Here is a 26,436-nt window from a genome sequence, read left to right as displayed (position 1 = left end):
AAGCATTAATAGGGAAAATACAAAATATCAACACTCACTATAAAAGGGCGGAGAGTTCTGTCCGTATCGTTGGGATTCATACAAGAGATTTTTTTTATAGTTTTAGCAATTAAGCCGGTTTTAAACCACCCGTAAAGCGGTAGCGTCCACGAGTCAATATGGTCTGCAATGTAGACCTGTTCAAGGTTCCAGCTTCATTGGAAGTCCATCCCGACTTACATACAAGATAAATTGTCCCTTCTCTATTGCAAACTATGCCATACACTGAAAATAGAAAACATATGCTGCCCAATAGAAAATGTAGGGGCGACTCGGTCATTGGTGGGGTGGGGGCATGAATAAAGTGGGGCTTTGGGTGGAAAGAGAGGTTGTAAAGTACGAGATGCCTATAGTTTGACTAAAAACTGTAAAATTAATAAAATATCACCGAAAAGGATAGTGGATCAGAACAGACCAATTTAATTTTTCAGATAAGAATTGAGAGTACTTACACTGGGAACAACTGTTCGTGTAGAACACTGAACGCATGGACTATCATTGCGCCTACTCCTCTTGTGATGCATAACAAACTCATAAGGTATCCACTGTTCTGAAGTCCTCAAATAAAAACTCTGGCTGACACTTGGTTGCTAAAGATGCAAACTATCTGGCAAAAAGATGCATCAATGGTTAATGTGGAAAGGAGCAGGATTACAACACTTCAATTTTCAAGACAGAGGCAACGTTCTTTCAAGTCGGAACCAATGCCGTCCCAACAATGTGTGAAAATAATACTGAAAACAAATGCTTGTTATGGGTACATACAAATAAGCATTGCAGAGCTGCTTCAGTGCTTATAAATGAGGGAAAACCAGCTCAGTGCAACAATTATAGACGGGGGGGGGGGGGCGTTGTTCGGCAAATGTTCATCATTATGAAACAATTGGGTATGAAGGGAAATGGCATAGGCCGTAAGGTTATCAGATATCACACGATATAAACATAATATATTTGACAGCAGAGCATTTCGATGTATTAGCAGCTGTAAGAGCCAACAAGTAGGCCATCTTAAGTATCTCAAACATTTAGGCAAGTCCCTGAAGCGAGACATCAACAGACCGCGATGCTCTTAGGGCATGCTTCAGCGCCAAAAGGGAATGGCGTGTACTAAGCAAGAAATAACTTGTTGCAAATCAAAAGCCACTGTATTTTCACCGTTTTTACCGGCTACTCTCCAGAACATAGGTGATCAGTGTTTTTCAGCATTTATTTTTAAATATAAATATTGTTATAATTAGTTTGAAAATGAAAATATTTCTAAGCAAGCAGATTTGTTTTGTATTTTTATAATCATAATGTTTAACGCGATAAGGTCTTTAATGTGTAAACCTTTATCAGTGTTTAGAAATGTCAGTGCAATAAAAAGCACGTACATGCGTTGTCCTGTAGCAATTTCATTCACTTCCGAATACGTACATGAGCATATGCATTTGCGATTGAAACATTTGCTTTTTCATCAAATACGGTGGATAAGCCTTGACATTTTTGTTTTGTGAAACACATAATGACTGAGTGAACATATGTACGTCCAACGAATATATAGTATGGTGAGTTCACACTTAAAGTTGTAATGCATAATGTTCATTTTAGGTACCCTAATAAACGGTAAGCAGATTTTACTACATTTGCTATGTGTCATTACTTTATTGCACGCAAAACATTCATATACACAAGAGCCATAAGAACAAAAAACGAGCAAACACATTGGAAATAGAAAACTAACTGATAAATAAAGAAACTAGAAAGTATCACTAAAAAGGAATTATAATAATAAAGCTGAAAGAATACATATTCACCATCGAGTGTTGGTAAAACGCTATTATGTTTTATTATAAACACAATACATTATTCTATGAACTTTACCATGTTTAAAAAATGAAGTATTTCATACAGTTGAAGACTGCATACTTTTGTTTGCATCATTATATTAACATGTGAGCCAATGCCAAATAATAATAATAATATGTATAACTTAGTAAAGAAACAAACACGGGAATATGTAGAAATAACATCTTGTAGACACAAGTTATATATTTTGAGGGGGAGGGGGAAAATTATTTCTATATATATATTTTGTTTTTCTTTCAACTTTAAATGAAAATTGGAGCGGCCCGTTGAATTCGCAATTTAGTGACAATAGTTGTTTTTTTGCAGATAGCATGGTAACGCAAGTTATTCTTATTTGTTATAAAGCATTAATCGAGCGCTTTGGTACACATGCTAAATTAGATAATTATCAAACTCGACTTGACCAAAAAAGTTAAAATCTTTGTCATATTTGTCAAGCATTATTTGTTTTTGTTTTCATACACGGGCTGCATTGCGATTTTAATTTTAAGGTAACTATAGGTGAAAATTATACCATTTTAACAGGAGAATGGGCTTTAATTTCGTCCAAAATTGACCCTTTAATATTTGTGTATTTTTATACAGGATTTTTCACGAGTTGTCATATCATACCATATTTTATTAAATGAGTTAAGGAATTTTGTTAGTTAGCCTAACGAATTTCCTGGACGAGTTTAATAAAATATGGTATGAAATGACAACAAGTGTCAGATCTTTTTTATCACATGCTTTTAAATGAGCTAACTAAATAAATATTAACGCAAACATAATGATAAATCCCGAAAGTTGTTTACATTTCAAGACGTCATTTGACGTGGCAAAGTCATTTCAGCAAAATAGCAAAATGTGATTGGTCAATCGAATGAAAATAAGCCAATGAAAACGCCTTAAAAGTATATTGCATATGTGTGAGATATATAGGATCTGGCACGAGTTGTCATATCATACCATATTTTATTAAACGAGTTCAGGAATTTTGTTAGTAAGCGAGCCTTTCCTAAATAATAAAATATGGTATGATATGACAACAAGTGTCAAATCTTTTTTATCACATGCGTTTAAATGAGCAAATAAGATAAATATTTACGCAAACATAATGATAAATTCCGAATGTTTTTTACATTTCGTGACGTCCTTTGACGTTTCAACGTCATTTCAGCAAAATAACAAAATGCGATCGGTCAATAAACGAAAACTAAGCCAATAAAAACGCTTTAAAATGTTGTATTACACATGTGAAATAAAAAAAATGTAATGGTTATATTGCATGGGAAACAGGGTATTGCATGTGATAAAAAAATATTCGTAATGGTTATATTACATGGGAAACAGGGTATGGTATGTGATAAATGTATATATGAAAGCACAATACAGAACCAGAGAACGATAAAAACTGTGAACATAAAGTTAGCTAATATTGGCTTGGAGACATCAATGGATATTTGAGCTATAGTAGCGGATATGTTTTACGACCAACAGGTACATTGAATCTGAACTTCAATCCAGACTCATTACCAACATGCTGATGCGTAAGGTAATTGCTACTACCAAGAAAGGGCAACATGTCAAGAAAACATCATAAAACCATGCTCATCAGATACTTATAACACAAATATAACAACAATTTCAAGAGGCTTGTGAATGATGTAGTAAATCCAGTAGAGATATTCAAAGAAAAATGTTTTGTAAATGTAATATATGTCGGTACGAAACAAACAATACAAACGAAAAATTGAAAAGTGAAAAGATACTTAATTCATTGTGTATTTGCGCAAACAAATACTTGCATTTTTCTTTCCAATGAGTTTGGGGCAAGTATGTTCTATGGAGCGTTGATGATTCTTCGGGTTATAAATGAAAACCTAGTTTGGGTACAAAGTGACAATAATGAATTCATTCGATCGTCACAGTGTTATATATTTTACGGCTTTGATCAACACTTAATAAAACATCTAAGAAACAATTACTAGTTCGACCTTTTTTACTGTCTTGCTCCCACGTTGTTCAATAATATAGTTTCCATGTTTTGGAACATAAAACGTTTCTGTTCCTAAATAAGTTTTATATTACAAAAAAACAACCTCCGTGTATTGTGAATTACAAATTTTTCATATTAACAATTTAATATGGCGATGAACTTTTCTAAAACAATGAATAAACGTTGAAATGCTACATTTATTATTTGCTTAAACTATAAAGTCATTATAGATTTGTTAGTCAACAAACATAATGGCATTTACAAAAATACTATTAAATGTGAACAAGTCGCCTTTAGTCACACATGTGCAGGCATGTTTACCAGCAAGCACACCTTTGAGTATCTATATTATTCGGTTGACTCTGGTCATTCTGCTAGTATGCAGTGGATGTAGTCGATGACCATGATTAGTCGGGCTAAAATTGACCGTAAAACTGTTCACTGTAATGGATTCGGGGGCTTTGGATAGGATTTCCTTTGAATAGCTCTGTTTCATTAGGGATACTTCATATAGGCAAAACGTAATTCCGAGATGCTTGTAAGCTATGCAGCTGACGGCTTCATGATTTCTTCTTGTCGAGCGCTGCTTTAGGTTTGCCCGGAGGCACATGTTAAAATAAACTAGCGGAAAATGTTTAGTAGCTTCCGTGTTAGTACATGTTTCCACCACAAATATTTTCTGAAATATATGTACATTAATTCCATCCTTATCTTTCGCAACTTTATGCCTTAAAAGTAATTGTTCAAAGCTTTTTTCAACTCACTGAAGTTAGTAAGTAAAGACTTAAAATTGCCATGGTTTTGTATCAATGTGTTTGAACAGTTTGTTGCTACGTCGTTTCAATACTTTGACTGTAGTTTTGGAAACTATTTTTGGAAACCTCAGTTTTCTCACTTTGTTTAGGAACCACTTTTTTACTGCTTCCCTAACGTTTGCTGCAAATTAAAACACGCATGTGATTAATTGACAATAGATGCCCAAGTCCATTGATGTATTTGTAACATGCACCAGTTATCTGTTATTTTCCTCAATCAAATTATTTCATCTAAGTACATGCAAGCCGTTGGGTAACACCAAGAATAAAAAAGGTCCAAAGCATATCAAAAGTGGCTGTTTGCAAGCATAGCTATTCTGAAAGGAAACGTATTTAAACCATTCAAATTAGATAAACGGCGATGCAGACGATTGGGGTTTACATTTAAGTATATTGAGCTCGTTTGTGCAATGCGAAACGAAAATGTTTTGATTTCAATGCTTAGCCTCTCCACCTTACCTCGCTCGTCTACAACATTAGGATTTACTCTATCTATTGTCCATGCGACGCAAAAAGAAAACTAAGACCATTAACCCCTTGCCTAGTGGACTCTCCCATCCTTCTAAATTGGATCAATTTATTTCCAAAATTAGGGATGTCTAGAAGATTTTTTTCTATATTTAGAATATTTCTTACAGATATTCCTTTAAGCAAACAGCGCAGACCCTGATGAGACGCCGCATCAAGCGGCGTCTCATTTGGGTCTGCGCTGTTTGCCAAGGCCTTTTTTCTAGACGCTAGGCTTAAATGGGTTAAGAGGCTGTTTTTTCCGGGTAACAAATGTCCATGCGTATGTTTCATAATGAAACGTAGTTTTCATGTTAGCATAGCATGAACGCACTCATCAAAAGACGAATGTTCAATGTGTAATACAACCAAATGCGGAATCGACCGATATTTTTACTCAAAAGAGCAGACGCTAAGTATTGCTTGTTTTTGATTGCTGGTATAATATGCTACACGGGTATTAATCCTTCAGCAATTAATAGAAAAAAAGCTTTTATCAAAAAAAGGATACAAATAAAAATGTCTTAACATGTGATCTACTTTTTAGTATATATAATATATAAAAGTGTTATTGTAATATATATATATATATATATATATATATATATATATATATATATATATATATATATATATTGCAACAACACTATTATGCGTTTTAATAACTTTCTCTATTTGTACTTAAGAAAGTTGACTTATTATAAGGTCATTTGAAACACTTACTTGTTACGAATATACACTAGTATTGCTATTGTCACTGTAATGACTACAGCTACTGTTGTGACTGAAACTACAGTTATCACTACCAAGTCTTGAGAATCTGAAATTAAATATATAAAATTCAAATGTAAAACTTCATTTCTGAGACTTCGTCGTTTCAACATCAAACCGCATATATAATGAGACATACATTGTTGACGTCGACTATATTGCGACCAACCGTGATGTGCAGATTATACAAAATACAAATGAGTGCATCTTTATGATATTGCACAATTGCTTTGGTAAAACTTTGAAAACCTAGTTTCTTGCAATTCACCGTTTTTCGTTTAGTATTTTCCTCTTGACTACTGTATAGATATTTCCTATTGTGTTGTAAAACATTTAATTATACGAGTAAATTTTTTCGTCTATAAGTAGTTAAAAAGGGTCTACAGCCGTTTAAACACGAGTTTGTTCTTATTGACCGATGTTAGTCCGCAATAAAAAACGTAATCCATACGTGTTTGTATTGTACACTAAACCTCATAGACAATATCTACAGGAACATTTATATTTCTCTGACAAAGTCTCGTTAAGTCAAAATGGTAAAATATACTCAAATCATCGGGATGTGTTCATTTCAGTTTGCTTTCTTAACCATTGTACCTGGTTTGGGAGTAGTTATAGAGGTTGTAGCTGCGGTCGTTGTTGTGGTTGTTGTTGTTGTTGTAACAATTGTTGTGCAGTTTAATCCCTCGTATCCAGAAGTACACGTGCAATTATACGTGGACCCAGCAATAGTGCATGTGCCACCGTTCTGACACAGATTCGGTATGCACGGGTTATCTGAAAAAAATACATCGTACAGTGCATTTGTTGCTAAAAAAAGACTGTGTCGTTAAAATATATTTACATGTAAGCATTTATCAGTTTTACGATTTTTTTTAAACAACTTTTGATGTTTTTCCAAAATGCACGAACTCAGTCAATCACTTTTGTGTATATGGCTGCTATATAACCTTTGTGTATATAAGATGAAGCGCTTCAGATGGTTAGTTGAGCTGTTTTTATATGCAATTTGCAAATCAAACGATTTGTAAAAACAGTCTCCCTTCTTTTGCTTATAGGTAACACTTCACAAACAATCGCATTTAAAATGGACATTTTAATCGAGAAAACGTTGGGCAAAACATAATTCACGTACGAAATCACGTATTGATTATCATATGTAATACAAGAGCCATTATATAATGTGTACGTAAAATGGAACATTGATAACTACTAACATGTGTGTGGGATAGATAATCATACAGCATTTGATACACTCTAACGCAGTTCAAACATGGGGGACACAGAGGCTCAGTATGGACAATATTCGGGGTCTTAATAATGTGTGTGGGTATATATATATATATATATATATATATATATATATATATATATATATATATATATATATATATATATAAATGTATATACCTAAGTTGCGTGCAGACTTCACATATTTCACAGCGAGTAACGCCTGTTAAATACAACTCTCTCTATATATTTTTAAGCCACACTTTATTGCATGAATTCATAAAAATGTTCTTGGAAGAGTTGTTTCCGTAAGAACATGTTAACATGTCCAAACATAGTTCATTAGCGGTTAACTACAATAGTTCAATAGAATGCAATGAACGATCATATCAAAGTGTAATACTGCTGTATAAAGGTAACAAATGTCTTTATTCTGAAGTGGTAAGTGACTTGTGGATACTTTCTTACAAATAAAAGAACAGCGATTGTTAAATTCGAACGCAAATCGGAGTAATAGGTTAATACAAAATGTTCATAGATTGAAAAAGACCTGATAAAAGATAAAGGGGAAGTACTGGAATCACCAAAGAAGTCTGTCCACTTTCTCGTCCGTCTGTCTGTGCTTAGAAGGAAACTTTTCCGAATGTTTTTACTATGAAGCAAACAATATTCAAACTTGAATGAATTGCTGCTCATGTTATAAAGTTGTGAATGGGCAATTTGTAACTGGTATCAGATGTTACATTGTTGGTGCATTAGTTCATGTTAAACCCTAGTTCGATATTAGTACACTATAAACGTTTTGAAATCTTCATGTATAGATAGATACTTTATCGATATGGTGACGTAGATAGTTTCTTAACAAAATTGCGCCGTTGAACACTAGGGCTACACAACGAGTTGTTGTTGACTTGCATATTACGCATAACGATTTGTATGACAATATTTAAATAATTACATTATTATTTATTATGATATTTAAACGTATATAGAGACGTTTAATATAAAAATTAATAAAAAAACGTGCTCATACATGATATTTAAGGTTTTGAATTTAGGTATTGATCCATTTTCTCACAGACTTATTGTCTGGACGTCCTTTGTTATTAAATTCTCAATGATAAAAACAAACTGAGAAATGGATTTTCAAGCATCGTATGTCAGCTTTCAAACAAGGGAAGTATATGGTCATTGCACTACCCTTAACAGTTTGATGGGTGTTTTGCAAATATTTTCAAAGATTTGTTTTTGCCTTTTCCCAAGATATTCTGTGTCCCAATAAAATGTTTGCTCGATACTATTAAAAAAGAAAACACAATGTGACCAATGGCGACAGATATTACATCACAACACGTAAACATAAAGACAAAAATGATTAAAAATAACGTCGATCCATCGTTCGATTCACCATGTTTGAACTGAGTTAGGTTTTATGAACAGCATTACAATTATCCGAGACCATGTGGATTTTATATGCACTTCAACGAAGCCAATTTGGTTGAAAATTATCTTATCGTTTGTATTCGCTTCACTGTACACTTAATACAAGAATATAAAAAAGGTTCAATATAAGGTAACATTAAGTTTTATTCACTTAGTCTCTTATTTTAGTGTTCTTTAAAATGTTACGGTATATGTATATCTAGACAAGTAATGAACCGAAATCATCTTCTGATTTATATCGTTTAATATTTTCTATAGATAAATTAAGTATGTTAAGCAATAGTATGTACTAAAACGAGTTGCATTCACTTAGTATTTACACGTATACAACTTTTATTCAACAACACAAAGCGAACGCGTGCACATGAGTAGCGCATGTCATCCATTTGGCAATTGCAAGTCTTACGTTATATTTCAATTCTCTAAAGGCAAAGGATGTACACGCATTTGATTTCGCAATAGTACCACATTTCGTAAGAAATATTAACAATGTTTTTTAATTATTTACAAGACATTTTTTGTAAAACAAATATAGTGTCATTGATTCAATTAGATTGTATAATGATACTCGAAAAAGCAAAGCGTGTGTAATGCTTTTCATCGATAATTTGGAACATGCATGTTTAGACGCAAAGCGTTTATATGCGCTGATATATTAAAGCCTCTGCGGTGCTCTTGTTGGCACGGTAAGCCTTCCGATAAAGCCAAATATGTCATTCAACATTTGTTTATGGCTTCTACACATGTATAACGATTTATTATTTTCTTTCCAAATACTAAATTTTTGCAAGAAAATGAATATAATGATATTTTCGAAAAATACGATCCTCTGTCAATAAGTAAATTTAAGATTATATATTTAAACCTTGTGAACACGTGTCTCCAATCCAGCCGCTTACACATGCGCAAATAAAGTCAGTTTCATTTCTGGTGCATGTACCGCCATTTTGACACGGCTGAGGAACGCATCTGTCATCTGGACGGTAAAACAATACTACCATTATGTAGGTACACAAAAGGCAGCACATAAACAATGCTTCATAATCATACATAAACCCTGTACTATTTGTATGCAATTATCCATGGGGGATACAAGGGGGGGGGGGGTACAATAAGTCGCTGATTTTTTTGCATCAATGGATTAGGTAGGATTATTTCAGTTTATTAAGCTCTAGCGATCCGCATTAATTTTTTTTAGGAACTTAGCCAAACACTGTGTTTCCGCTCATTTACATGAACTAAAAATAATTCTGACATAAGTTATGTATTGTCATGCAAACTTAAGTCATCTTAAATATTGTGCTTGCATACAAATATTCAAAAAACATAAGTGCATCACAGTACTCAGATTATTATGAATAATGATCATTTGAGTCTTGCAAACAGGCCTTAAATCATGTATGTAAATTGTCTCAATGGCTACCATATAAGTGGTCGTCCATGATTATCTTCTGTAAACTGCACAGGTCTGAGATGAAACTACGCACATTCTTTAAAGCCTGTTTTTGCATAAAAAGGTTCATTTGAGTTCCGAATAAAGTTTATATTTTCAAGACATGTTGTACAGATTACAACGTCTCTAGATGTATGTTTTGCGCGTGCCAAAATAAAAAGCCGCCAAACAAAACATTCGTGGATGATAATAATAACCCATTAAACAAATAGTACATTATTAAATTAAATAAATTATTAAATAGTAACGTTGTTCACGAAGACACGTTTAATGTCACATAGTTTTCAGTCAATCACGTATATTCATTGTACACATTTGAACGTCTATACATACATAATATTTACTTTGCGATGTTAATAATTATTTACATATATTTCCCTTGTCTGACTTACCTAAAACATGTATGGTCACTGTAGTGGTGTTGGTATTTGCACCGTCAGAGGCCTGTACGGTAAGGCTATAAGTGGGCGTGCTTGCTGAGTTGAGGTTGCCAGGTGTGTTAAGTTTCAGTTCTCCAGTGTTTAGATCGATAGAGAACGTGCCTGCGACATCGCCCGCTGCATCATATAATACGATAAGTGTATTCAACAGCGGTGAGTACAACATGGTAATGCATGTGTACGAGTAGACATCTGGCTAACAATTTCAGACGAACCGATTTGCGATTTAATTTCATTATTCAATACTGTTTTATCCCTTATTTAGTATGGATGTTTAATTACACATACTATGCCATTTCTCTTCAACAATAATGACGTGGAAATACTGGCTTTATAAAAAGCTCAATACATTTTAATTTAATAAAGCAATGCATCATAGAAGCTAGTTTGAAAAGGCTCTAACATACGGCACAGAATGAAATCGATAGACAATTAGTTTGCGTTATTATAAAAAAGTCATTAAAACAACTTAAAATGATGTGATTCTTTATGTATGAAACCATGTTTTCGATTACTGAACTATGTTTATGTATCAAAATCTGCTCTTGTGTAATAACTGCACACAGAGCTAACACAGCTAAACAATTACTTTTTTGTAAAATACACGAGTTTTCCCTATCGCGCATTAGTATGATCCAGAACAATCACATATTATCTAATCAAAATGCCCATTCCACTTGATCGTGTGCGGAATTTATATAAAACATTGTTACTACGTGCTCAGCTGCTTATTTAAAGGGAATATGCACTGTTTTACATGTTTAGATAAAATAACGAAACCCGCCGATATGTAATTTACTAGGCCTAAGGTTATTTTGCGAATCCTTTACGTTATGCTAGTCTGGATGGGTCATACCTGTTATTCTGTACGCAATAGATGGAGAAACATCCGCATCCGTTGCTTGTATTGTTAATATGACTGCACCTGTTGAACGAACAAAAATAAGCCCTGCTCTAGGAAAACGGGGTTCATGTATGTGCGTCATGTTTCGTCCCAGATTAGCCTGTTCAGTTGAACATCTTAATCAGGGTCGACATTTTCCGCGTTTTTTTTTCTTTTTTTGTGACTTTTTTTCGTTAAAAGAATGTCTCGTATTAGGCGGAAAGTGTCATTCCTGATTAGCATGTGCGGACTGCGCATGCTTATATAGAGAACACACTTAACACACATTCATTATGCCCGCTTATTCCAGAGAGGGGCTCCAATATATTGTACGCACCTTCTTCTGAACAGCATAAGCGTTATAGTGTGCATAAAACATAAATGTATACTTCTAATAATGATTACGTTAGCAGCGATCATATTCTTTTGAAGTTTTAAACAAACAAAAACAAACCTAGACGTTATCAAAACGTATTTTTTAAATGAACACTCAAATTGACACGGACTTTTGCTCATTGTCGACCTGAAATGGCTTGAAGTCATCGGGGGTGACTAGAAGCCGATTCATGTCACCCTGGGGTGACTTCAAGCAGATTCTAGTCACCCAATCGACTTGAAGTCACCCCAGGGTGACATGAATCAGCTTGAAGTCATCCTAGGGTGACAAGAATCGGCACATGCTCTTTGTTCAGTGTTTCTAAAACGAGCCTTGTATAAACATACCAGCAGACGCTGTATCGTAGACAGAAGCTGAGTAAGAGATGGCGGTGAACTGGGGGCTGTTGTCGTTCAGGTCCGTTAAAATTAAGGTCAACGCAACGCTTTGTACAGTATCATTACCACCGGTGGCACTGTTGAATGAAAACAAAAGAAAACAATATAGGGAGAACATATCAATACAGGATCTTAATTTCTTCATACGAACTGCAGAAATCGTCTTTGAGCATAATATATACATTTAAAATAGTTGTTTGGAATGTTGTATCCGTTCTAAGAAACGATCAACGTTTGGTTGATGTTGTGGTGTATGTGTTTTTCTGCCTTGTAGGGATCATACTTAACTACCTTATTTGCGAATGCTATGAAAATAATATTGTCTTTACATTTTTGTGGTTATTTTCTATAACTTTTCTGGTGTTGCACGATTTCTATATAAAACTACAATGATTTATATATAATGAGTCTCGTTCTATGAAAACTTGACATTCATGATAAGCGAAAACAAGCAAAAGGCTGATAAGGGACGGCACGTTCCGCCTAGATTGAATTTTCATTTAGAAGCGACTTTTCTGAAGAAAAATTACGAAACGCAGAAAGTATCGTCTCTGATAAGACTATGGGGATTGCACCAGCAAATCTGGGACGATACTTTACATAAATGACTTATAAACCGTTTTGCAAACAGAGAGTTGCAAAATTCATTGAGCTACGGTAATCTCAAACTGTATGATGTGTAAACTTGTGAAAATTTGTTTAAACTCTTATCTGTAATGCGATTTAATAGTAATTCTAAATTTGGTTTGTAAAGGGTAGAACAACTTGAAATTAAAATGCGCATGCTATTAAACAAATGTCATATCAGTCGTGCAATATCGGACTGTTTTTCACACGGATGATGATGACTCCATGATGGCGTTTGCGGATTATTATTTATTAAGCGAGATTTAAAGACTTTGATCAAATCAAAATGGCGTTTCTTTCCCTCTATATATTTATTGTTCAGGGCTCAATACTGAGCTCTTACAGCATATTGGTTTGATTAAAATCATGTCCGATGATGTAAATAATAAATTTGAACGACTTCATGCTCAAGTGTGATACAAGCTATGCTTATATTTACGGTATTCTGCTTTAGTTATACACAATATATGGACCGTTATAATTATAAAGTGTTATAAACTGTATTCAACATTTGTTTCAACTGGCATACCTAAAAACAAATGTAAACGTCGGTGTAGTTTCTCGGTCGATCGTAGTCAATGATGGAGTCATCAGATTCCATCCAATAATTGCTTTTGTTATTTGGAACGGAGGATCTGATGGGTTCTGGCTGTGAATCGCCACAGTAACAGTATCTCCATCAGCGTCAGTGGCGGACACTCGGTATATGCTTGATGACGAGGCAATATTTTCAAAGCATGAAGTCTGTTGGTGACCCAAGGAGGGATTACTAAACACTGGAGCGGCTGTTTGAACTGTAAAATTATTAGTAAAGCATAAGGATTTCTGTGAAATCGCGCTAAATTCAATAGCACTTTATAACGTTTAAATATAAGGCACTTTCAAATATAATTATGCAGGCATTCATTTCTTTACTGACATGTTTGATCACGGACTCTTGATGACAATATACGCTCCGTGGTTTGAAGAATAACTGAATAATTTCTTAACTGATGTCCTTTTATTACGCAATAGTCATTTTTATTAATTGGCAAGCAAAAAGCAAACATTTCATGACCATATTATTGCAAACCTTACATATACATACTGTCGTCTTACAATTGAAACATGTGAACTCTTACAAGAAATAAAGCACTCGTTGATTGAAATTAACGCGGGTAGAAGCCAGCATGGAGGGAGGTTAGGTCTCTACAGGAGCAAGATATACTGAACGTAAAAACTCGCTCATTATAAGGGGCTCTAAACGTACTAAAATTACCAGTATTCATTGATTGCATACAGCGCTATGACACAATTTTTATTTCTAAACTATTGTTAATGCCTTTAAAAACATTATTCAACACTTAGATGGCAAGTCTATTTGAGCAAAACAAGTGGCATAGGAGTTTTCATGTATAGTGACATTTAACGTTGAAAATAAAGTGGTATTCATACATAATTATACTTTTTCTAAATTCATGTTGAAATTAAAGTATGATTGTTCTTATAAAAATGGGCCGTGCTTTGTGAAGGGAGTTAAATGCATGTGCCTAAAGTGCCGTCCAAGATAAGCATGTGCAGTCCGCTCAGGCTAATCAGGGACGCTATTTTATGCTTTTATATTTTTTTTCGTTTCAAGAAGTTTCTTCTTAGCAAAAATCAAGTTTTGCGGAGTGTCGTCCCTGATAAGCCTGTGCTGACTGCAAAGGCTAAACAGAGACGACACTTTACGTACACGCATTAAACCCCTATTTCACAGAGCACGGCTCAAATGTATACTCACAATATACACATTGTTAACCATTAAGCACCTGCTCCATGATGTTTGTGTAAATACATGTATATTCTTCTTCATACTGCATACTCGTATTCATGAGAGGTTATTTAAGTTCTGATCTGTTTTGATAGTGTTATAGTAACTTATCATTGTATAACGCTATCATATTATTTTTCATGTTTTAAGTTCTAAGAATTACAACTGGCGTATAATGCGAAATTGCTATTGTCATAGAAGCGGCTGAAAATCTAAACCAAGTAGTCTTCTTCTTGGCGTTCGCTCTACACGATACGCCAGTTTAACCAAGTAGTCAATACAAATCTCTACAAATCAAAAAGACAACCACATTTTTAGGAAACCTCTTTAAATAATTTATTTTTGAATGGCATATATCATTGATAAATTAAAAATTACAATGCAAAGAACATTAATCAACATCTCAAATCATGTATTGTTTTCGCGGTGAATTTGGTTTTATATCGATAGGAAGTGTAATACAACATTACACTCGCCTACCATTAGTGTGGAATGCAAAAATAAATTACATACCTAAAGGGAATGATTGGGTGGCCATGCAATACAAAAACAAGTATTACATACATTGACCAATAGTGTATAGGCGTCAAAGATAATATTTATTGCATATATGGCATATCTGTGTCATACATGTCGTAAATTTAAAGATGAAGCTAAAGTCTATTAATCTTACCTGGCGACACTATCAGTACGCACGTAGCAAGAAAGGTATATATGTTTGGCATGACCTGTAACGAAAAATAATAATTCACGCTCAGAAGTTAACCCAACTGTCCCAATAAAAGCCAGCATTTTATTTATTCACGTCTAAGGTCTGGTTTAACCATGCAATACAATTCAATCTATGACGTGCATTTCTTTATTTAGCGCACTGTCATGAGTAGCATTCTTCCTATGTTTATATGCAAAATTTCAGCTTCTTTTTTCAAATAACTATACTTCGATGTAGAATAAATGTTAGTGATGTAGAAAAGAATATGATCAATATAAACCAAAGGAATGATGTTTGGCGTGGGTGCTTTTTTCCGTTTTTAAATGAAATGTGATGTGTGGAATAAATGATGATATTATAAGAGTGTAAACGCACACGATATTGTCATTCGACAGGAGCTGTTGAAATGATAGCATTTTGCGGATTAATCCAATCTCTTTACCCCTATCCTTATTTCAAAGCTTGGGGGCAACATCATGTACTTAATGGACCTAAAGACTAAAACGAGACTGCCATATGTTGTTAATCACCTAGAATTGTTTGGATATAAAAGCGTTAAGGATAATACATGCTTTACACAAATATTAAGGTACAGTCTTGTTTCGACTCGAAAAAAAGCAACTGAAATTATAGGGACTAATATATAAGTAATCTGTTAACCTCATAAGGATGAGCAGTTATAACACCATGTTCAACGAAAAAAGTGTATAATTGGCGAAGAAAATACGATAAATCTGAATTTAATAAAATGAAACACGGTACTAGTAATCAAAGACCTCAGTTTTTGTGCATATGATAATTTATTATTTATATCAAACACCTATAAATAATTATGTTCACAACATTAGCTAGAAACATGACGCGGCAGAGGCCGACGCGTATCCCCACGCAAAGATTTTATATTAAAATGCAATTTTGGGAGGGCAAGGCCTATGTTGGTGGGGCTCCGGGGTGGATCATGTGGACATGGATACTCGAGATAGACTGTCTTGTTTTAAGAGATGTTCAGTATTAATTTGAAGTCATTTGGTGAATAAATGAAGAAATTATATTAAAAAAGAAAAAAAATTGTGTATGAAAAAAATGCGGGTACAAATTTTTTTTTGGGTACGAACACATTTGGGTACGAAAAAAATATGCCAAAAAACTTGGTACGAACAAGAATGTGGGTACGAAAAAAAATGTGGGTACTAAAAAAAATGTGGTACGAAAAACATGTGGGTGCGAAAAAAAACTTGGGATCGAAAGCGGATGATAATACAATATTCCCACGCTTTTAATTATTTACTTTATTATACTACTTTTTTTATAAACTTTATTAAAATACGATATACGCATTGAAATTAGACTTCTGTTCTGAAATGTAAGTCTTACGCCTGTGTAAAGCGGTGTAATACGCGTTACTTATATAAAAGATAAAATGCACTAGAGGCATTCTAATCAGTGCGGCTTAGGCATGTGGAATGATAAAGGTTTATTTACAACACATTTAATAGAACGGTTTGCGAAAAGCTGCAGTGTGTTTTATTTACTAGCTTATCACTGTGGTTAAACGGTGTCAAGTTGCTAGTGCTCGTAATAACGTGTAATGTTTAACTGAATGGAGAACTAATTTGTATTTTGCGGTTTATAACACCGATTCTTTGTATGTAATTGTATTTTTGCATTTATGAGGGACACAAAGACAGATTGACGGGTTATTCGGTTAAAGAATGGGTGGCTTGTCTCCATGAATTGCACAAGCAATTAATGATTATTCATCTATGTAATACGCTGCCACAGGTTATATTTGATAAATACATACAATAAATTTTAAACAAATTAAAACATGCCCATCATTTTCACATATTTAACATACGTTTTAACAGTTTCACTATGGAAAGAATGTACTGCTAGATATGAATGCTTAAGTGAGCAACATGAATTGAGCGACATTAACTATTTCGGGCTGAATTACTTTAGTTTACAAATGATGAATAGTTAAATGCGGTTAATGAAAGTTGTATTTACAAACGATAGGTTTCATAAGTTTCAACATCCAAAACTCTCAACACCATTGTGGTTATGACATATGAAATTGTGTAAACCTGAATATCCCTGCCAATGAAGCTGCATGTAAATCTAGATTTCTGTTGTTTGACTCTCTGAGCATTGTTGAGTAATCTTTCCTTAAACTTTTGTTTTGGAAGCAGAATACCATGTTTATAGGCACTATGAAAAGAAAGAACAAAGAATCACAATGTCGTATTACAGTTCTAAACCCTTAATCACAGCTAACCTCATTTTTCCATGAACAAGCGTTATGCCAATAATTTTCAAAACACGATATCCGAGACTTCTTTGAAAAGGAAAAGATCAAGTTAAGTTAATCATTATTAATGTGATTTTGTTTTCATTTGAAGCGATTTAAAAACAGATATAATCTAGGGTTTCAAATTCAATCTTAAACCCTACAGTTTCCTTCAAACGGTTTACCAAAAATATTGTATTTGATCCAAATGGCCAAATTTAGTGAAATTAACAAAGATTCTCTTTTGTTAAAATAAATAACTAATTTATAATGTTTCCAGATTCAAACCCGATGCCACGAAACTTAGTGAGCAAAAAGTATGAGCGGCTTTTAAAATATTTATTGTATGAAGCCCTTAATTTATTGTAAATTATTACTTGTTTGTTCTAACCGAGTTGTTTTAATATCTACACTTGTGTACATGATGTATATTGGTTATATCTATCAATACAATGTAATTGTCTTGTACCGATGTACTTTGAGTATATTTTTTTTTCGTATATGTTAATTGTCGAATGCGTTTTGTCGAGGTGCCAATAACGAACTTATAATTATCGACTGCTGTGTTCATGATTGAGTTTCTCAATAATGAATGCTATTAAATGAACCACAATATGCGCACGACTGCCCATTTATAATGACGCAGATTAGTGGTGTATAGTATTTCAACAGATATCCGCCTCTCAAATGACGGGGTTTCAATATATATCACAACTTCTTTGAAGTAAGGTAATTACGAAATAACGATATGCACACAAGACTACGCCCACATATTAAAGTAGCACATCGACGGCTATATTTTTTCTCCAAAATAGTATGCTGTCAAAAACGTGTTATTAAAACTATTTGTAAACGTGTTATTAAATCTGTGTGTTAACTCACAGGTTTCGATTTTGTAAGAAATAATTAATTTTATAACTTCATGTATTTCCGAGACTTTTTCGCTGGCGCTGTGAAATCAATGGCAGATGTAAAAGCGTAACTAGTAAAATTTACATTAACACGACATTTATAATTTATTTAATTCGTGTTGAAGTCTGCAATATGCCTGAGTTTTAATTCCATCGAATCATTCGAAACGAACTTTTTGATAATAGTTAATTTTGTGTCGAATTCTCAATTTAAAAATGACGAAAACTAGGATTTAGTTCATTAATATATTCACAGAAAATACTTATATTTTATTTTACATTATAGGTTCTTATGATGTATATTAAATTCTTTTTATTTGATTTAATTAAGTCGAATAGTGGACTGCATGTGTTTATATTCGTATGTTATACGAAACCGGGTTTGATGCGTGTGTATAAATGGTTGCCCTAGATGAGGAAGATGACAAAACAAGATTTCAGGCCCGTAGCCAGGGTTTTAAAATGTGGGGTGCGAAGTTTTGTTATAGACGATTGTTATTGAGCAACGAAATGGAGAAGGGAGTATGTGCAGGAGGGGATGTTGAAACGTAAACTCCTGCATTCTGGTCATTTTTTTTAATGTATTCAGAGACTGAAGTTATAGAGCATTTTATATGAAAATTCATATTCATTGACCATACTCAGTGACTGATCTACATGAATATGATACAACATACATGCATTCCCCACCACGTTTTTCAATAACCACCTTTTTCGATCAGTCACGCGAATACATCATCGTTGAACCCGACACTAGTATGCGCGCACACACTTTGTTTACCTATGCAACAAAACATTATAGAATGTGAAATCAACAATAAGAACGGTATACAATATCATTATTTATTGGAATCTTGGAATCTTGATAAAATTGGTGTGTTTTACCATTCTAACATTCTACAATTCATAAATCGAGCTAATTAAATGGAAATATTTGACTTTTACAAAACAATTATTTGTCTGCTACAATGGATAGGACCAGAGGCATTGCATTGCTCAAACGTGCTAATAGTGCATTGTACAGCAAACACTGATTAACAAAACTGGGTCTTCTCTAATGTGCATCAATTCTAAAAAGAAATCAAAATGGTATAATTGGTTACTTATTTATTTATTTTAAACTATTTTTAACAAATAAGTTATCTTTTTCAAAGCGAATTTCGGAAACGTACGAACACTTTAGGCTTCATTGAGACCTTATAACCACAAACTACTTGCCCTGTGGTCTCAAAGTCCTAAACAATGTATTCCAGGACGTTGAAGCAAAAAGATGTACTTATTTGCCCATTAAATGCTAAAGATCCGTCACAGTTGATGAAAATTAAACGTTAACGTCCAGCTGATCATATAACGTTTTGAATTCATTATAACAACTGTTTAAGAGTAGGACGTTCATAGTGTAAAGTTTGACATAATTAAATCATTGTGGAAAGTTCTGTATGTGCAGCAGAACAGATGCCATTAAGTGTTGGTAAATAGAAAAAAAGCTACATTGCTTTGTAAAAATGTTTTGTTTTCTTGTCATTAAAAAAAAATCACCTTAAATATATTTTCTTGTTTATAAGATTATATTTTTTCAAGTTAATAAAATGTTTTTCCAGCCATTTATATAATTTTCGAAAAAGGTTATTGGACTGGGATTTCAACCCATGTAGGCTTCAACATTTTGTTATGCTATCTCTTGCAGTTATAGCTTTAACAGACATTAAAAACCATTACACAAGTTACAAAACAATCATTTAGTATCAAATATCTATAAATAAGTATCGATTGTATACGGATTAGAGTGCCAGGTTAATAATTTTGTATTATACATGTACACAAAACAAATATCTATTGTAACAAAGATTCCAATTCCATTTTTCGGGGACCGGCTTCTTAGATCTTGTAAAATTTTGCTTTCACTACTTCTAATGATTTCAAAAATTCTATGGTTAAAACTTGTAAATAAAAATCACGCACTGTCTTGGAAATGACTTAATCGAAAAATTAATTATATGGAATCCTGTCGGTTGCATATTGAATACAACATTATTTTAACGCTTAGATCTTAATACGAAGACTCACTGGGTTCCTGGAAATAATAGATTTCCGTTTTTGCGTCCAATAAAGTTGGGTGCAACTTAGAGTACAATTATTTTACTCGTCCAAAAAGATTGGGTGCGAACGCACCCAACGCACCCCCCTGGCTACGGGTATGTAATCATAAGACAATTTTGACACGTTTAATCAGATTAAAACACATTAACTTAATTGATTGTAACCTTTGATGATGTTTCCGATCTTTGTTTATTCATGTCTGATTGTATATTATCGCTCTACTATTATCCTATATACATATCAACGGCGGATATAGCTTATATGATGATTAAAGGGAATGACGGACAGTGTTGGTGTTTTTTATGACGTTACTAAAGTTAAACTATATGTTGATTGCGTTATAAAAAAGAAATTCTGAGATGAAGGCAAACATGATTGTATTTGCAATTATTGATCCGATATAAACATATGGTGTTAAGACGCGAATGCTTATTCCTTTAGCGAGAGAACACGATTTCAAAATGCCCCATAACTCGTAACCGATCTGTATGTATGCAGGTAGACTCACAAACCAAAAATCAGGAATATGAACGCGTATTTGAAAATTGTTAAGTCAAGGGCCCATAACTTTGTCAAAAGTGAACGGACCGAAAAACAGCTAGAACGTGATTTGTAAGTAATGTATGTAGACTCACACACCAAAAATGCCAGTATCTTAAAGCATTTCAGATAACAATTTGGAAATGTGTTATTCTAAATAAAATTGTTTAGTGCAAGACCAGTCAATTCGTCAAGAATAAATGGACCGGAAAGAAAATCTTACTTGATATGCATTCTTGTCGATAGACTTACACACCAAAACTCAGGATAATACCTGCAAGCGTTTATGAAAAAATCCGGACACTGTCATCCTAGAGAGAATTCACAAGTTCAAGGCCCTTAATTTCGTCAAAAATCAATGGGCGAAAAACACAATGCGAACTTGATCTGTAAGTCTTACAGGTATTCTCACACACCTAATATCAGGGAAAAAAACGTAATGCCGGAATGCCGCACGGAATAACATACGTATGGACAGATGGACTAAAAAAAACAGATTGACTTCGAGAACAGGGTTTACATTTCAAAACATTTCCACAAAAAAACACTTTCTTTTCGAAGGAGTTAAATGCAGATCAATCCATACTGTTGCAATATCACCAGAAGTGTTCATATCTGTTTTGTTTTATTATTGTGTTTACATGTGTTACCTTTATATGGAAAATACAAAATGAAATATTAGGCTCCGCACATGAATATTGAAAAATATCACACACTTGATCTCCGTGTCTGTGTATAGAAAAACCCAAGAAATCGATAACTCCCGGATTACCGCCCCTGAATACTTGCCTCGCCGCTATGACGGTACTGAAAAACAATGCAGGGGCCTATATGTTTGTATAGGTCTCTGCACAATAAAACGAAATTACGCGATTCTATTAAGTATATTTGAAGATTAATATTGTTTCTGTCATCGATACGATAAGCATATAACAGTTCGTATAATTTTAATAAATATTTTTTATCAGGTCCATCTACATTGATTAAGAGTCATAAAACCAGAGACGTACATCGACGTCATCGACGTCTTTGATAAAACTCAGCATGAATTAGGCCTTTATTGTCATTTAACATGTTATTAGAAGGTGACGCATGGTATCTTATCTTAATAAAAGCATCTACACATGTGGAGACATATGGTGTCACAGACATACCAATTAAAACGTTTAATTGATCTTTGAACGCTGTAGTCTATCCGATTCGTCAGTAACGTCATGGCAGCGGGTCTCGTGATATCCATTATGGCGACGGTAAATTTATCGATTCTGGGAGTGTCTATACAGACCGACCGACCGACCGACCGACAGACAGACCGACCGACCGACCGACCGACCGACCGACAGACAGACAGACAGACAGACAGACAGACAGACAGACAGACAGACAGACAGACAGACAGACAGACAGACAGACAGACGGACGGACGGACGGACGGACGGACGGACGGACGGACGGACGGACGGACGGACGGACGGACGGACGGACGGCCGGCCAGACAGACAGACAGACAGACAGACAGACAGACAGACAGACAGACAGACAGACAGACAGACAGACAGACAGACAGACAGACAGACAGACAGACAGACAGACAGACAGACAGACAGACAGACAGACAGAAACACAGACAGACAGACAGACAGAAACACAGACAGACAGACGGACGGACGGACGAATGGACGGACGGACGGACACAGTTTAATCAGACTTAAACAATAGTACATCGTCCTCGCACTCAAAAATACGCATTATAATATATCATGTGAATGCGAATAATAACATAACATTATAAAACATAAAGTCAAGTCAAATACAAATACAAATAACATAATATATGGTTAGAACACGTAAGTTCTATCGAGGGGGTGGTGAAATCTATTAAACCGTATTATTTAGGATCGTATTTCTTATAACTCAAGCTTCTTTGATATATTTGCATACATTGGAAATTTCCAATCTATCACAAGAAACTAATAATTTGTGGAATTTATACACAGGTTAATATAAAATGTACTGCTATTTTTTTTTCTTAAATGAGTATAACATCGGCATATACATATGCATCTCCTAATTCAGTGTCATTACAACATAAACAATAACGTTCGTTTCGTGGGAAAAAACATTATACATATCCAATACAGGACTGCTACTCAGTTTACCATACCACTATTGTTTAAAATTGTCAACAATTCTACATTTGAACTGTCTAACAAAACTTTTTATTTGCACAACATTTGGATTTTCAAATACATAACCAAATTCATAGTTATTTAACATGTTTTTGACATGTGTGACCCAATTTGTAAGACCTTTTTATAATCGTTTAAAGCTTGTTTGTAAACAATTTGCATAATGATATTTTCACTGGTTAGAATTTAAAACCAATATTTTTTATTTTTTTACAAACCTGTTTAAATACAATGAATATCTACCTAATTCTCCATAAACAGCAACATTAAATGTTTTTATTTTAACCTATAGCAATCGTTTGCAAAATTTTAAATGTATGCGTTCAATGTCATCTGACTTAGTAAAATCTGACTTTATACAAACTCAACCTGTTCGAGCTGAAAAATACGCATTGATATAAATAACTTGAGTCGCGTGCACTTCAAAGTAAAATATTTATAAATTATGTAGTACTCTTTATTTATAAATATTTATTAAATAAAAACACATACTTTATGTACGCCTGTTTTACATATCGTATCTTTTAAGAAAAACTTTCTTCCTTCTTTATCCAACGAACCGCATGTTATATCCTCCGTGAATTTATTTCAACAAGCAGCACCGATGTATGAAACTTGTGCTTAAAATAATATGACCCATCTACATGTTATGATAAGATACCGGTAGTGGCAGTTGAATTAATTCAATACGCTTTATCGAATAAAGATTAGAACTGAGTATTGCAGTGATCAGGATATATTAGGTGACAATCATACAAGGAAGTACTATGAAGTATATTTATACCATTTATTATATCCACGAACACCTTGAAATAAATCAGTGGAGATAAATTATCGATTGGGCGGCGATATTTAAATCAATCGAACATTAAGCTAAATGGATCTATCATGCAACAGCTTTAATCTGTTATTGACAAATAGGTTGAGTAACACCAAGTTTAAATGAGCATCGTCATGCGAAACGGGCTCTTATGTCAGATGCGATCCGCGTAGCTCAAAGCATGTGCGCTTATAAGACCACGTAACTTTGCTTGACTTAAGTGTGGGACAAGGTTGCTTCTGACTAGACTGCTGGTCGCATACAGGTATGTCCCATTTTCTCACGACGAGCTTAATATTAAGTGAAGAGCACACATAATTGAAATAGCCCATATGTCCGTATTTACGCCCTAAAGTTTGGGTTGTGAACTCCTCTTGAATCACTATGCGGATTGCGCTAAAGCAATCACAGTTTAATCACCTTACTATGAAGATGATCTGTAACACCATCACTCGCCTTTGTTACTTCTTACATTTTTGGTTGAGATCACACACTTCGAGAGAACACAGATGAAGGAATAAAATGTAGATCATTACACGATCTCAAGTTTATCGTATATTTTATTCCTTCATCTGTTCTTCCTCGAAGATGGGGAAAGGAATCCAAAATCTCTTACAATATTGCTATTCATATTCACGTGATCTTCTTGCCGATGGTGGCTACCTATATCATCTCTTACCTGGGTACGCAATACCTTTTTACGTTACAGATCGCACAAAAATAATTTTTGGCTGCGACGAATTTGGCAGAATAATGGTCCTTGGGCTGTTTTTCCACCATTGAAAATATAGTCCCATAACTGTGTGCTTTCAATATGTATTTACCTACTGGGTGGATTGTGCACAATCTTTCGCGTATTTCTTAATAAAAATATGTGTTGGGTGCTCGAAGATCTTGTCTTGATATTATATAATACAGTGTAACGTATTCACAAAACGGGTCGTAACGCATGTGCGTTAAGTCAATATTTCCACCTAAACTGAGGCTTCCTTTAAACGAAAATTTCCACAAAAGCGCAAAGTGTCTTCCCTTATTATCCTTTGTGGACTACAAATGCAAATCTAGGACAACTCTTAGCGCACATGCATTAAGCTCAGTGTTGCCAGATCGCGTCTCATATTGTACCAGGCGCACAACTTTGTATCACAACGTCAACGTATTGAATGGCATCAAAGGTCATTACTTCGAGCAACTACAAATTCGTGAAGGGTAGTTGAACAGTGAAAACCGTTCATAACGATATAACTTGTATTAGTTCTAATAGAATACTGAATACCAAACTTATTTGTGATTGCAGTTTTGACAAACACAATTTTGAAGGACATATGAATTTATTTGAAGTTTTGAGGTTAAAACAAAGCCTGGCAGTTCTGTTAATTGAGTTGTTTACGTTCATGCACTTAAGACAATTAGCGTGCGTTGTTCGATGTAATATGATACTGTTATTACTATTCAACAGTTCCATAAGTGCAGTAATATACGTTCCTGCATAAAAGCTAGACGCCAGAAGTACACATGTATACATAATTGCGATGTATACTCCGTTCAAGATCGAGTTAAATATCTATTGTCAGGCAATATCAAATGGTCTTGTTCATAGTTTGGTAAAATGTCAAATACGTATACGAGTTTTACAAATATATATCGTTAAAACACGTGGCTAAAATCCATGCTCTAATTGTAAGGCGTTAGACACCGCTTCCAAAGGTCATGGGGTAGAATCGCGGGGCACACAGTATTTCTATTCATGTTTTTTACTTGCTTCTTTATTTATTCTAAACAAGCCTAAATATAATACAATTGCTTACAACTCGTTTCCATAACACTCTTTAAAAGAACGCGACTATGTACACATGTGCCTTAAAAATACCACGAACGTCCCATTCTAAATTACATTCTGTTTCCACATTGACTAGTTGCGTGGCTGTTTAACGTCCATTCATTAATCACATTTATTGTTATATTGTTATACTAACCTGATATCGGAACATCACAGAAAAAGATCATTAAGCAGGTGCATAAATCCCAAAACGCTTATTATTTATCCGCATACCCGTGTTTGTCTTGTTTGTATCTTTTAACCTGACAAAAATAAACTTAAACGCAACTATACGCTCGAGACACTAAACCATGTTTAACCAATACATTAGGCTTAAACAAGTTTTGAGTTGACACTGACCCGACTGACGATAATGATTTTGTGCTAACCCTTAACTCTTGTGTTGTTCAAGATTGACTTTGGATTATGAGCGAGGTTCAATTGTTTTATTGTAC

General features: G+C 34.1%; 1 protein-coding gene across 2 annotated transcripts; it reads right to left on the bottom strand.

Moving 5' to 3' along the window:
* Positions 1 to 1,319: 1,319 nt before the first annotated feature.
* LOC127858721 (cadherin-related tumor suppressor-like) lies at positions 1,320 to 26,300 on the bottom strand. Of its 2 annotated transcripts, none has more exons than XM_052395953.1 (10): positions 26,139 to 26,300; positions 15,274 to 15,328; positions 13,338 to 13,602; positions 12,131 to 12,258; positions 11,381 to 11,449; positions 10,477 to 10,641; positions 9,497 to 9,607; positions 6,556 to 6,735; positions 5,911 to 6,007; positions 1,320 to 4,801 (listed from the first exon to the last, which is right to left on the bottom strand). In XM_052395953.1, the coding sequence occupies exons 1-10, from the start codon at positions 26,151 to 26,153 to the stop codon at positions 4,792 to 4,794; spliced, it is 1,095 nt and encodes a 364-aa protein (XP_052251913.1). In that variant the 5' UTR covers positions 26,154 to 26,300; the 3' UTR covers positions 1,320 to 4,791. The 2 variants fall into 2 exon arrangements, with proteins under 2 accessions (XP_052251913.1, XP_052251914.1); XM_052395954.1 differs by lacking the exon at positions 26,139 to 26,300 and adding an exon at positions 23,835 to 23,974.
* Between the last annotated feature and the right edge of the window lie 136 nt (positions 26,301 to 26,436).

The sequence above is a fragment of the Dreissena polymorpha genome, chromosome 14 (assembly GCF_020536995.1).
Source record: "Dreissena polymorpha isolate Duluth1 chromosome 14, UMN_Dpol_1.0, whole genome shotgun sequence".
Taxonomy (NCBI): Eukaryota; Metazoa; Mollusca; class Bivalvia; order Myida; family Dreissenidae; genus Dreissena; species Dreissena polymorpha.
This window is presented reverse-complemented; position numbering and strand designations above follow the sequence as displayed.

Excerpts from the sequence above, each read along its gene's own strand:
- LOC127858721 (XM_052395953.1), bottom strand. Across the intron at positions 12,259-13,337 it reads ACGTTTACATTTGTTTTTAG|TGCCACCGGTGGTAATGATA; the intron begins GTATGCCAGTTG and ends TTCATTCAACAG. Across the intron at positions 6,008-6,555 it reads TATAACTACTCCCAAACCAG|ATTCTCAAGACTTGGTAGTG; the intron begins GTACAATGGTTA and ends ATTTAATTTCAG.